This window comes from Carassius auratus, chromosome 25 (genome assembly GCF_003368295.1).
Source record: "Carassius auratus strain Wakin chromosome 25, ASM336829v1, whole genome shotgun sequence".
Classification (NCBI taxonomy): domain Eukaryota; kingdom Metazoa; phylum Chordata; class Actinopteri; order Cypriniformes; family Cyprinidae; genus Carassius; species Carassius auratus.
Genome location: NC_039267.1, coordinates 19,200,723 through 19,214,355, shown reverse-complemented (window position 1 = coordinate 19,214,355; position 13,633 = coordinate 19,200,723). Strand labels below are relative to the sequence as shown.

The 13,633-nt window shown below is 37.8% G+C and overlaps 1 protein-coding gene across 3 annotated transcripts in view; it reads right to left on the bottom strand.

The window, feature by feature from the left end:
- Positions 1-891: 891 nt before the first annotated feature.
- The window catches only part of LOC113043603 (ras association domain-containing protein 8-like), a 32,579-nt gene continuing 19,837 nt past the window's right edge, over positions 892-13,633 (bottom strand). For all 3 annotated transcript variants that reach the window (XM_026203098.1, XM_026203096.1, XM_026203095.1), the window contains 5 exons: positions 8,016-8,174; positions 6,028-6,887; positions 4,742-4,916; positions 3,836-3,922; positions 892-1,130 (listed from right to left, as the gene is read on the bottom strand). In XM_026203098.1, the coding sequence (XP_026058883.1) occupies positions 1,099-1,130; positions 3,836-3,922; positions 4,742-4,916; positions 6,028-6,887; positions 8,016-8,118 (1,257 nt within the window). In that variant the 5' untranslated portion in view covers positions 8,119-8,174 and the 3' untranslated portion in view covers positions 892-1,098. The remainder of the gene's footprint in view (positions 1,131-3,835; positions 3,923-4,741; positions 4,917-6,027; positions 6,888-8,015; positions 8,175-13,633) is intronic.

Sequence of the window (13,633 nt, the reverse complement as noted above, 5' to 3'; positions counted from 1 at the left end):
CGTGATCATCCTGTGTGTGTGAAGAGCTGCTGTTAGTGGCTCTTTGGGTCTGATCCTCATAATCCACTCTGCTATAGTTCATCATGAGATCTCAACAAACAAACCGGCTTCTACTGTATCAAAGATCTCAGACTCGTTTAAAGAAGACTTTCAGAAAAACATGACGAGAGTTATATGAAGAGAGAGAGGTGTTTGTTTTTAACGGACTTATGACTATCTTTATAAAAACGCGTCTGCAGGGATTTTTATACATCATGTGGTTTAGTTCAGCGTTTTAAGATCAACCTCGTGTGATCAAACGTGTATTTTTATTGACGTTGGGCCAGTTTGAGTTTCTTTATTTCTGGTTACTTTAATAAATAATGTGTTCTAATAAAAGTCTATTAAATAATATATATATGACAATTATAATGTGCACATTTTTGCAGATAAAAATATTATATATTTTACATATTAAATAACTTTAACATAATATAGAAGTATATGAACTAATATGCATGTTAAGATTAATTAGTACTTATATAAGCATAAAAATATTTTTTATATAATACATCAAACTAATTTTAGAGGTTATAGGTCAGCTCGAGTATGAAAATCTGATAATTTACTATTATTTTCATTTATTTTTTACTCAAATTTGCATTTTAATCTGGAATGAGATTTATTTTGACTGTTTTTCTGTTTTTGTATTTTTGTAAATGGTTTATTAATTTAGTTTCTGCAGTTTGTATTTCTGTTTTAGTTTCAGGTATTATTAACCCTGGCATGCGGCAGGTGTGTGAAATCAATACTCACCGAATCCATAACATTTACATTATTATTAATCCAGTTTAAGTATCATTTCAAATCTGAATCAGTAATGTAAAACAGCAAAAGAGGAACGACGAGACATCAGAGACACAGTCTTTATTGTACTTAAATACATAGACAAAAGTAAAAGTTCTCCAGATAAAATCTGCTCATATTTTACATGTTTTGAAATGTACCAAAAAGTAGTGAATATATAATTCATATATACAGTGAATATATAACATAAACGGTTATATAGGCAGTTGAATAGAAGCAGAAAGTCATTATAAATCCTGTGCGTCAGCTTTATTACCGCCAAGACGATTCTCGTGAAGTCAGGACTGCAAGACACATAGAAAACATGATAAGAACAAAACTACGTCAGACACATTCCCATGCACACACACACAGCCGAGAGAAAACAGAACCAAACGTCTCTCCCTGAGTTTTAGCTCTCAGTCGTATAGTGAATGTATAAAAGCATTGATAATGTGTGGGAGTCATCAATTTGATGCTATTTGTTCTTTGGAAATAACAAATACACTTTGCAGTTTCACAATTAGAGTGTGTCCCGATATAAGAAGCAATCGATCACTGGATAAACATCTACTAAAATATGAGGTTTGGTCATTTATATCTTATTTATGCAAAGAAAATGTAATCATGGGAAAATGTCCCTTCAGCATAATGTAGTTAGCAACTGCTCCAACTTTCTAGTTTCTAGTCCAGTTTTGTACAGTCAAACCAAAAATTAAGCAGACACCAGATATAGTTTTTATTTATTTTTATACTAGTATAGGTGCAAGACACTATAGTTTATTTCTGTAAGTGATGATAGGAAAATACAGTGAACCGTGACGCATATTATACCCGAATATTCTTCATGCAGTGGACTATCAGTAAAACTGATCGAAATTTGGGAACAAAAATTATTCAGAAACTTTGATCTGACCGTGTTTTGCTGAAGTGTTTTTCTTTAATTGCTAATGCAACCTTTCTACACCACAGACTGAACAAAATGAAGCTTTGTTTGGTAATTGGTTTAGTGGACATCCCCTCACTGTTGAAGGCATAGATCACCCAGAAATGAAGATTTGTCATCATTTACTCACTCTCATGATGTCCTAACCCATATGACTGCCTTTATTCAGTAAAACACAAAAGGAGATATTTAGCAGAATGTTCAAGCTGCTGCTTTATTCCCCATTTGAATGCATATGATAGACAGCAGCTGGAATTACAACACATTCTTTCAATTAAAACCATGATAGTTTCTAAATAAAACATTTGTTATTCGAACATTTCTTGAGAATGTTTTTATCTTTTTTCTTAAGATGTTTTAAAGACGCTGCGATCTCAGTTCCTCAAAAAAAATATTCTTGAAATGTATTTGGTGTTACTCCACCCCAAAATGAAAATGTTGTCATTAATCACTTACCCCCACGTCGTCCATCTTCAGATCACAATTGAAGACATTTTGGATAAAAACCGGGAGGCTTGAGACTGTCCCATTGACTGCCAAGTAAGTTACACTGTCAAGGTCCAGAAAAGTATGAAAGACATCATCAGAATGTCAGCCGTGCCACAAGGTTGCGCTGTTTTTGTTCAGATCAAAGAGTAAATACACGTTGAAAACGTATCAGTGTGGCGCGGCTGAAACAGAAAAGCGTACACTGCCTGCATTCGGCTCATATTCTCCAAAATGCTGCTACGCTGATGTGGAGGAACACAGGAGAGGAACTGTTGAATAAAGTCTTTCTTTTAGTTTTTTTCACGTACAAAAAGTATTCTCGTCGCTTCATAACGTTACGGTAGAAGCACTGTTGGCAGATGGATTATTCTGATGATGTCTTTCATACTTTTCTGGACCTTGACAGTGTAACTTACTTGGCAGTCAATGGGACCGTCTCAAGCCTCCTGGTTTTTATCCCAAATGTCTTCAATTGTGATCTGAAGTTGAACAAAGCTTTTACGGGTAAGTGATTAATGACAAACATTTTGGGGTGGAGTAACCCTTTAAAAAGAAGCAAAAACCAAACTTTTTATAAAGATGGCCTTTTGTTCAACAAGCACCACCATACAGTTTAAAATCGCCTTTCATGCTCTTCTTAAAAAGACTATTAAGAAACTTAGGCTCAAAGCTTTTTTCTTAGATTTTGATGAATCCAGCCCTGGAGGCCGTCAAGCCCCAAAACAATCCATTAAAGTATCATAAGTGTCCAATGTTTTCTGAAGTCACATGATGTATTTGTGTGAGAAAGAAACCCAAACAGAAGTTGCTATTATTAACTGATAATCCTTCAGTTCTCATTTGCACTTACATATATTCAAACTGGTCGGACTGTTTGATATCAGTGATGTTTAATGGTGTCAAAGCTATGCTGAGGCAAGCGGATCACAAAAGTCTGGAAAAGAGCAGCGTGAACATTCTTCAAAATGTCTTAATTTACATTTCAAGAATGAAACAGTCACACAGGTTTGGGACACCAAGAAAATCATAACAGAAATTTTATTTTGGGGGGAAACTATCCCTTTAATGACACACACACAGCAAAACAGTAAGGACACCAAACTGGGACAGAAGAGCGTAAAGAAGAAAAAGAGTGTAGAACTCAAGGGAACATGGCAGAAACACTTTAGCTTGCGTCAAAATTTAAGACAAATTTCATCTTTGTAAGCAAAAATATCTCAACTCCAACAACAGTTTTTAGCAGCTTGTCAAGATGTGATTGGTAACCAGCCCACCACCCCTTAAACTAAAGCGATGAAGAGCACAGCTTGTGGTAACACTTCTTTTTGAAAGGCACTACATACTGACTTCATGTAACATCTACATTTACAGACCAAATATGCATACACTGTACATTAATAGCACTAATATACAGCGACTGAAAATATCGTTTTGGATTGAACTATATGGTTAAGTTGCGTTTAATAGTTGATGCAATGCCTTTCAGCTAAAGTGCTATAATAATCAGGCATGTTGTTCAGAAGAGAGCCTCATGCAGACACCTTCACCCAGGAAGCATCTGTCACACATACACACCCTCAGGGTTCAGGCCGGACACCAGGGGGCGCTGCAGGCTGCGCGGGTGACCCACCAACTGCTTGACAGAGGGACATGGGGGCGAATCTGTGGGAAACAACATAAGTTAATATAAACACAAATATCTGTACTAGCCATATAATAAACTTACAGTATTTTTCAGTATGCAATGTGTATGCATGAAATAAAATGTAGTATACAACAGAAATCACTACAAGGTATATTGTATCCCACAATGCAATGCACTTTCTATTTCCAGTGTATGAAATGAGCTGAGATGTTTAGCATCTCTTTTTTACATAAGACATACAGTATTAAAGGGATAGTTCACCCAAAAATTAAAATTATATCATTAATTACTCACACTCGTGTCGTTCCGAACCTGTAAGACCTTCGTTAATCTCCAAACACATTAAGATAATTTACTACTACAAACGTAGTAGGTCTCAAGGGTTTGGAACAACATGAGGATGAATAATTAATGACCGAATTTTCAATTTTGGCTGAACTATCCCTTTGACACTAAATTGAAATGTAAACAAATTCACAACGACTGGATGCTGTTTTCGAAATAACAGTGCAGTCAAGTGATAAAATGCGACAATTTATCATTGTATGGATACGGGCAGTATATACTAAAGTATATACTTAAAGAGTACTGACTACTACTTAAAAATGGCATGTGAAACATTGTGTGTTATGGGAGTATAAACATTTAAAACAGTAGTATGCTATAATGTCACTTCATCTCTTAACGTTAAATGTTTCAAGCTTCATCCAGTTATCGGGTGATTATGGTTTCATTTGTAGTATTTTACTATTGTGCAGGTTATACTGTAATACTAGAAATAGTAAGAGTAAGGTAGCAAGCTTTTTGAAGTCTACCATTGTAAAAGTGTACCATACCGCTGTCTTTGTGTGTGTCGTGCTGTTGTTGAGTCAGGTCCAGTTGTTCTGGGTGTTCACTGAGGTCTGTGTGGGGTTGAGTTGGAGTAGGCAGGGCTCCAGCCTGCTTGATAAACTGTTGTAAATTGCACTGTCTCAGCTCTTTATTCAACTCCTCCACTTCCTCCTGCTTAGCCTACGCACAGAGAGAACAGACACTCACAAACAGTCTGCTTACTAGAATAAAATACCAAATTTTTTTTATTATGAATACGAATGATTAAACAATCATATTTTTTATATTGAAGTTTATGGCCGACAACTTACTATTGTATACATTTTAGAAAATATTTTTTTATTTATACATTTTAGCTTTAGTAATGCTTTAATTAGTACCTTTAAACAATCCCTGTAAGCCCTTGAATTGTGCGTGTTGTCTGAATACAAAATAACCAACTATTTCTCTTTTTGTTTTCTTCTTGTTGTAATTCCATCAGTAGTCACAAGGCGGCCATGTTTTAACAACTACAACAACAGCCAAGACAGTAAGTCTGCCCTGCAGCTCTGATTACAGTAATCTTAGGATTTGTTCTATGATATGGGTACCTTTGACACTGTTCTGGTTGTAGGTTTCGTTTGTTTTAACAAGACAAGTCAATGGTAACCACAAAGAATGTGACTCAAGTAATCACCATTTGAATAATTCACGATAATTCACAATGGTCTGCTGAAGAATGAAGATCAACCTAATTTGCATGCATGACTTGTCTAAACGGAGTAGATTATGATTGTGTAGTGCCCGATTAGTCATGGTTGATTCCCTTGCTTTCTGGAAGAACACATAAAGGAAGACTTTTGAGTGGCACTGTGGCATAAAATAGTATAGATCGATTTCACAGACTTGCAAGTCCTTGATTTAAGTCACTGGAAATCTGAAATATTGAAATGCTTGTATAAACTAAGGCTGGTGCATAATTATGTACCATTTGAAATTCATGCATGCCCAGCAGGAAAAGAAACTCGGTCAATGGGTATACGCCTTTATTTTGTCCTTTCAAGGCATAAAATGCACAGGAAATAAAATAAATCTTTGCGAGTCCAAATAAAAACATTTGTTTCTGTGCACAGAGAAGGCAGAATTCACAGTTCTGAGTGTGAAATACTTTTAAAAGATGGGTTCCTTTGCTCGCTTCCAAATTTTTTTAGTTCATTGATCATGCACCTCCGCAGAGGGGACCGTAATACCCTCCTGCATTTGCAGCCAACAGCTACAAGCCTCTCTCTAAGGCCACGCCCTCTCTGCTTACCTTCAGCAGAGTCTCCGCCCTCCCCAAAGCCTTCTCAAGCTCTAAAAGCTCCGCCTTCAATTCCTCCCCCTGCTTTTGTCGACTTTGAAGATCAGCCTCGACTGCCCCCAAAGAGTCTTTTGAATCGGACTGGTCGGGCAAGTCCACCTGTAGCATTTCTCTCTGAATGTCCTCTTCAAGCTGCATGGCGCGAGTGTTGAATTCGTGCAACTTTTGTCCGCAATCATCCAGTTTAGCATGCAGCTCTCCTATCCACCGCTTCATCCCACGCTCCCTTTCGGTCTCTATCCTTAGTTCCTCCTCCCAGGACTCCTCGTCCACCAACTCCTGCTGGTTCCTCCACAGGGTCTTCTCCAAAACTTCCATCTCTGCCTGCAGGGATGACTCTTCAGCAGATGACTCTTCCCAAGTCTTGCATTCCTTGTCCACAGCCAACAAATGGGACTCGAGGGCACGTAGCCTCTCCCGCTGCTGGAGAACATGCTGGAGCACCTCCTCTTTAGATGGGCCCGGAAGATACTGGGTGTGTGCATCTGGGGACGTCCTCTGTTCAGGAGAGGGTGTTATACGAGAGTCTTTAGTTTTCACATGGGGAGAACTGGAGGGGCCCAAGTTAAAAGTGAAAGATTTCTTCGGCAAACCCCGTTTGAGTTCTGATGTGGACGGCTTGGAGTGAGGGAGGGTGCGGTTGTGCAGACTTTGCTCTTCACTGCTACTGGGACCGGTCCGCCGCAGGAAGAACTGCACCTCGCTGCTGTGTTGGCCCAGTTTGGCCAGGGACTCCAGTGGGCGCTCATTGGCCAGTAATTGGCGCTCGGAGTCCCTCAGTTTCTGAATGAGAACATAACGACCCGTCTGGCCTGAGGAGAACACAGGGGTAGTTAGAGTCCAAAAATCTGTTGAACCTTATTTGTATTCTTATTACATGGACAATCCCCCTGGATCTAGGGGAACTTTCCTAGGGTTACTCCAAGTGTCTTACTGAAGGCCATTATGGCAAGGGATCATGGACCACCACTTTGTGGGCCTCTAAACTACAACCTACTGGTTACTAGCCCAGATCTTTAAACATCTAACCCAAGGTTTCTAAAGTTTGAGGGCCACTGCCTTGCAGAGCTTAACTTTGAACCCTACGTAACTGTGATTTATTAGTAACAGTGAAGAACATAAGACTGATTGGTTTTTATTTAGGTTTAGAGTTAAGTACTATGCCATTTTGAATACTGCTTTTCATGCAGTGTGTAATGTAGCTCTATGTGAAAGCAAACGATCTAAAAGTTAAAAAGAGAAATCAAGTTAGTCTCCCAAAAGAAAGAATCAACTCCAAAAAGCGTAAATGAGTCATTAGTAATTCGAATCCCACTTCTGTGATGACTACAAGTCATAATGCGTGCCTATGTTGTACGCTGGCCGGCCACAAAAACTTGACCCAACCTCAATCTCATAATTTAAATAGTGACTGCTTCTCTATTCTTGGGGAGTTTATTGCGAGATTCACTTGAAAACGGCTCAGAACCCAGTTTATTTGAACCAGCTGGCTCGACTGAATCGCAATCTGTATGAAAAATAATAGATGTTTATATTTTATTTTGAGCGTTCAAAAATACGCAACCATGACAATGGGCATATATTTTCCAAACACTCGGTGTACGCAGTGTACCAATCACAACAGACTGGGCCATCTGACCAATCAGAGAAGAGGCGGCTCACAGAAAGAAGAAGTTTAGAGCGACTGAATCTTAGAACTGCTTCAAATGAATCTTTTGAGAATCATTGGAAAATTATGTGAAATTAAATGCATATTTTGATAAAACAAACATGTTACTTAATCGTACATGCAAAGCTATATTAGGAGACTCTTATTAGAAACCTTAGAAACTGCATAATAGGGGCACTTTCAACTCTGCAAAGCTGTGTCCCTCCAGGATCGGATTTGAAAAACCCTTGTTTAACCTCACCCCCTAAAGTTCCTTCTCAGAGGTTCTTACCAATGGCTTGGGCGAGTGCAATGACTACGTCCTGACATGATGTCTCTTCTGACAAGCCGCAAACCACTCGTACAACTCCATCCACCCAAACTTTCAGCTCCATCAGAGACACTGAACACAGATCAGCTCACATCAGCAATGCATGGTAACGTCTGGATTCTGAAGAGAAAAAGCAGCAGTGGTGACAAGTTAATGCAAATTTGTCTGAGAACAATCAAAAACTCACTATCATTTTCAGTTATACTAACATGTCTGATTCTAAATGTGATCGTACCAGTCTACAAGATGCAATATAGTGGCTGAAGACATCCATGACAGACAATTGTTAACCAAACATTTAGCAGGAATCCCCAGTCCAAACTTTAAATACTCAAGTAGGGCTGTGGGATTCATCGGAATCGTCATAAAATAAAGTTTCTTATTTTGACTTAAGTCAGTTATAGAGACATGTTAAAACTTTTTGATAAAGCTCTCATTGGTTTTCTTTTGGAAATATGTTTGAAATCCATATTGAATGCATTTATGACTGTAAAGCATGTCTACGTGTGTCAAAATCGTGATTAAAATCAAAATCGGTAAATTGATCAAAGAAATCGCGATCGTTTTTTTTTTTGTCCATATCGTACAGCCCTATACTTAAGCATAGGCGGTGTGCGTGTAAAGCTCGGCCACTGGGTCTTGGGGTAAAAATGCCACTAAAGTAGACATAATGCCCCTTCACAAACAAATTAAATCTATTACGTCCATTGCAAACAAAGTGTAAATAAATAGAAAGTGTTGACTGTGCATTAAATTAAGATTTGCTCATGTTCCGCCATATTTCATTTTAGGTGTTTTTATAGTGTTGCGCAGTTTAACCAATCACACACAATTCTGCTGAGCTTAAGAATGCAGTGGCCAATCAGAGGTGTTCAGATGAGTCACCGCTGAAACTCATCAGCTTTGTTGAATGCACACATGTTCGATGACTGAATTCCAGGAATTCTCTCATGATAAACAACAAAGTGCAGATGCACGTACAATGTAACTAAGGGATTCATTTCACAGTCTAAACAGCTTCAGTGATTATAACGGTAGTTGTGCTTTTGAAGAGTGCGATAGATCAAAAAGAGTGATAATGTAATATATTCACAATTTGAATAACCGTGGGAAGGAAACATGATATAATTATCGATTTAAAATGTTTTAATTAAATTGTAATCACATTAAATAAAAACTCAGTCCCATTAAACATTTTTATTTTTTTTGCCTACTTGACCCCGTGTCTGGTTCTTGCATAAAAAGACAGGTTTATGATGTTTATAGAATTGGCTGCTATTAGCCTTACCCTAGTGTTGGTTCACTCTCCGCCTATGTGCTCAAGTACTTCATTTAAATCACCTATGGAGTTGATTTGAGAACTTGAGTAGAAAATAAATTACCAAACTGCCCATCTGAACACATCAAATAAGGTCCAAAATACATCCATGAAGAAAACAGCCATATTGTACTTCAGCTGTTTTTACCTGATTGCTCAAACCCTGCTGGATTTCCAGCCATGAGACATGAAATGGTGACTGAACATCAGGACCAGTGGGAAAGCAGATTTCAAGAGTTATTATTAGCAGAAGGTTGATGGACTCAATGCTCTGCGCCAATTAAATGCACTGCTGGCTCTCTTCAAAGGCATCTCTGCAGATGAATGCTTAGGGGAACAGACAGGCAGAATGTAGTTGTTCAGAGACGGCATGTTCTTGCGTGTGTGTCTGACTCCTGCAGGAACAGATGGCACTGCTAAGGTAAGATGTAGTATCCGAATGTTTCAGCCATGCAGATACTGAATGAACCGCTGTTTGTGAGATTAAATGAAATTCTTTGGTAAAGTCTATTGCATTAACTAATGAAAACATTTAATAGCAGCACTAAGCTACTAAGCGGACCATTTAGCAGCTGCCAAAAACCCAGCAAGGGATGTCCTATCTTCAAGCCTTAAAGTCATGTGTAAAAGAAAATGAAGAAAATTTAAGTCAGAGGAGCAAGAACCAAGACCACGCCAGGAATGCATTTTCATCGGAATAATGCCACGATGGCATTTGTTTCCTTTATAAATTGTCATTAATGGATATCCAAATCCGTTGAGATCCATTAACTTCCATCTCTCACACACAATCACTTGCACATGTCCAGACCCACTGCTTCAGATATGCAGACCCACCCCAGACACATCTATAACCTCCCCGTCTCCTCCCTTCGGAGCGCGTCCTCCGAAAGCTATGATTACTGGAATTATCCCATTCCTCTCTCTCATCATCCTCTTTATGTTTTGCGGGCTGTTGAGAAAAATGTCCTGAGGAACAAGCACACTGTGAAGGCATGGTGCGCTCTCTTAACAGTATTATCAGATGCTATTAGCCAGCTGTTCTTATTGAAATCAATACAGTGCGCACTATTATCATTAATACCTCATTGTAAATGTATTAGATATGTAGCAAGAGGAGTGAACCTGTAGAGACAGAGAGAGAAGTTTCACATGAGCACACACACACACACACACACACACACACACACACATCTGTAGAATGTAGCATGTAAATGTCATCTTTCTCCTCAAGGGAAAAGAGACACACACTCTGTTTGTAATTCTGCTGTTTAATACACAAGTGTAGAAGTGCAAATAATTCATGAGGCATTGCTGACGTTACGCATTACGTCTATTGTTTAATCTACTGAAGTACAAAATTTGCTGTGCGACAGAAAATGAATGTTACCTTAAACTGTGCAAATCTGATCAAATTTTCCAAATATGATTTAAAAATCTTAAATCAGGATGAGTAATTTTATTTCACGCTAACAATATATATCTTGATATAGTTGCTTTTGCTTTAAATAAAAGTAATGATATAAAATTGCTTAACACCAGTTCATCAGCAGTGTCAATATCACAAAAAACTAAAACTAGTCTAAATAAAATTAAAAAAATCTTAAGACGAGTGACCAGTCAGTGATTAAATAATATTAAGAATCTAAGAAACTAATAAGCAATAAAAATAAAAAAAAGACTACAATAAAACATAAGAAAAGCTACATATATTGTAGAAAGTATTCGAATGTATAAAAACACTGCATATTATTCACGTTGTAAATTAAATGTATCTTTTTTATTGTTAAAGTTGATTTTATTGTTAAAGAGTGATTTTTAGTGATTTATATTTGAGAGATTTTCTCTCTTTTGACAGCAGAAATATTGGACTGCTGTCACTTTAAGAGCTGCCTGGACACATACTGTTACACGCGTTTTCTTTCTCAGCTGTCTGCTTTTACTTAAGACCTGTGTCTGTTATCTGTGTTTATGAGTATACTTGCAAAGATGGGCATTTTGACCGTGTGTTTATGTAACAAGCGAGAAACAAGTCAGAAATCTCTACCAGTTAACACATTTTTACCAGTTAATCATGTCTTCTGGTATATCGTCCCCCCATTATTCCAAACCATACAGATTTGTTGTTTTTTTGCCTGGAAGAGAAACATCCCAGCAACCACCTAGCAACTATCCAGAACACCCTATCAGCCACATTACCCAAAACTAAAACCACATAGCAACACTAATAACCAGAACAACAGCCTTAGCAATGTACAACTTACAACCTCACAACTGCCTATCAAGATATAACTCCTTAGCAAAACTAACAAACGCCTAGCAACACCCTAGCAAACGCCTAGCTTAGAAAGCATCCAAATATTAGCCACAATATAACGCAAAAGAAGATTCATTATTGATAGTTTTTGTTTTGTCTTCACAATATAGGCTAAATCGAATACATTTCTATTAGCAAACATTTTGGCATCACTCTAAAAGAATCTGGAGTTGTTCCGATTCCGATACTAGTATCGGAACGATCACAGATACCACAACAAATTAAAATAATATTATACAGCTGTATATTCAGATACACACCCAGGTATCGGATCAGTACTCGGTATCGGCCGATACCATGAGCCCAGGTATCGGAATCGGTATCGGGAAGAGAAAAAGGGTATCGGAACATCTCTAGTTAAATACAACCCAGCGCCTGGTAAAATATGGACAAACCCAGAACTTGGGATATTTTGACCCAGCGGTTGGGTTAAACATTTAACCCAACTGTTAGTTGAAAACAACCCAATTGCTGGACTTGTTCGTATTTTACCCAGAGCTGGGTTGTATTTAGCCCAACATTTTTTAGAGAGTAAGCAATGGCATATCTTGTCAAATGTCAGTCTGAGACATTTTACAGATATATTTGCCATAGCAAAATTACACGTGTTTAATCCAATACCAACTCACACAATAAGTCATTGTTCCCTCTCACATGCAGTACAGACACTGTTTTCTGCTGCAGCTGTTGAGGTGTACATTTCCCATGGTGCATGTCATCTTCAGCCCCCATATAGACACAACAACAGCTCTTTCTTAAAAAATACTTTACTGAGAACACATTTGAACCTACTCTGACACAAACACATGGCCTAACATGTCTAATTTTCTGCAGCTTTAACAAATAAAAACATTGTAAGATCCAAGGGCAGGGTGGGACGGAGCTCTCTGTCAGCTGTAGTGTGGCTCTGATTTAATGTTTCCTCAGCAGATGATCACTAAATGAATGCGGTGCTGAGAAACCAGAGGGATTGTGTCGCGGAGTGTCTGGAGAGAATTATTACGGTCTCTACACATTATGAATCAAATGGTGATTTATTTGATTGGCATCTCTACCCCACAGCAGCAATGCATCAGCAAGATTTCTGGCTAAGGATGTTTCATGTGTAAAATAACACAAATAAAGGGTCATGAAAATGGGCACTCATGGGTATGTCCCAACATTTGACCAACGCCAATGCTCTCTAGAGTATGTTACTCCCTCAACACCATCTGTAACTACTAGCAATAACAAGTAGCTAATATTTGGCCAAATTCCTGTTTCAGGGAAATATGTCAACGATGAAAGGAGAGCTGTGCTTTATAAACCATATAATTGGAGTTTTTAATTGTAAAACCTTAAGTATACTTAAGTTTTGACACAAACGCTTAATATATGTTGTACAATTGAATGCATAGCTTTTCAATGTATACTTAATTTGATAGTGCACAAACACATGCACGCAAGAAATTCATGCTTGCTAGTCTTTGCGCTATTTCTCTCCAGATGTCACAACAACAAAAAACATTTATTTGTACTCATTAAAATTAGAGTTGTACATATCTTGTTACCCCTTTACACAATCACTTGTCAATGCGAGCACTTTTATTGTTATTCCATCTTCAGTAGTTTGTGGTTGTTTCATTTGTTTCTTTTTCAACTGTGAAACGATGGTGGCACTAGTGCTACCATGTTGTGGACAAATGAATTAACAAAAATATTCAAGGTGCATGTGCTAGCAAAGAATACAGAGTTGCTAAATTAGGAAATTATATCAACAATGAAAGAAAAACTGATTATCAAGCCATTTAATTGGGTCTTTACAATAAAGCATGTAGTACATGTATTTTTGATGCAAATGCTTAGCATATGCATAGCTGAACAGATAGATTTAAAAACGTGCACACTACAAAGTTTTATCCTCGTCCAGTGTTTGTGCCATTTCTCTCCAGATATTATGACAGA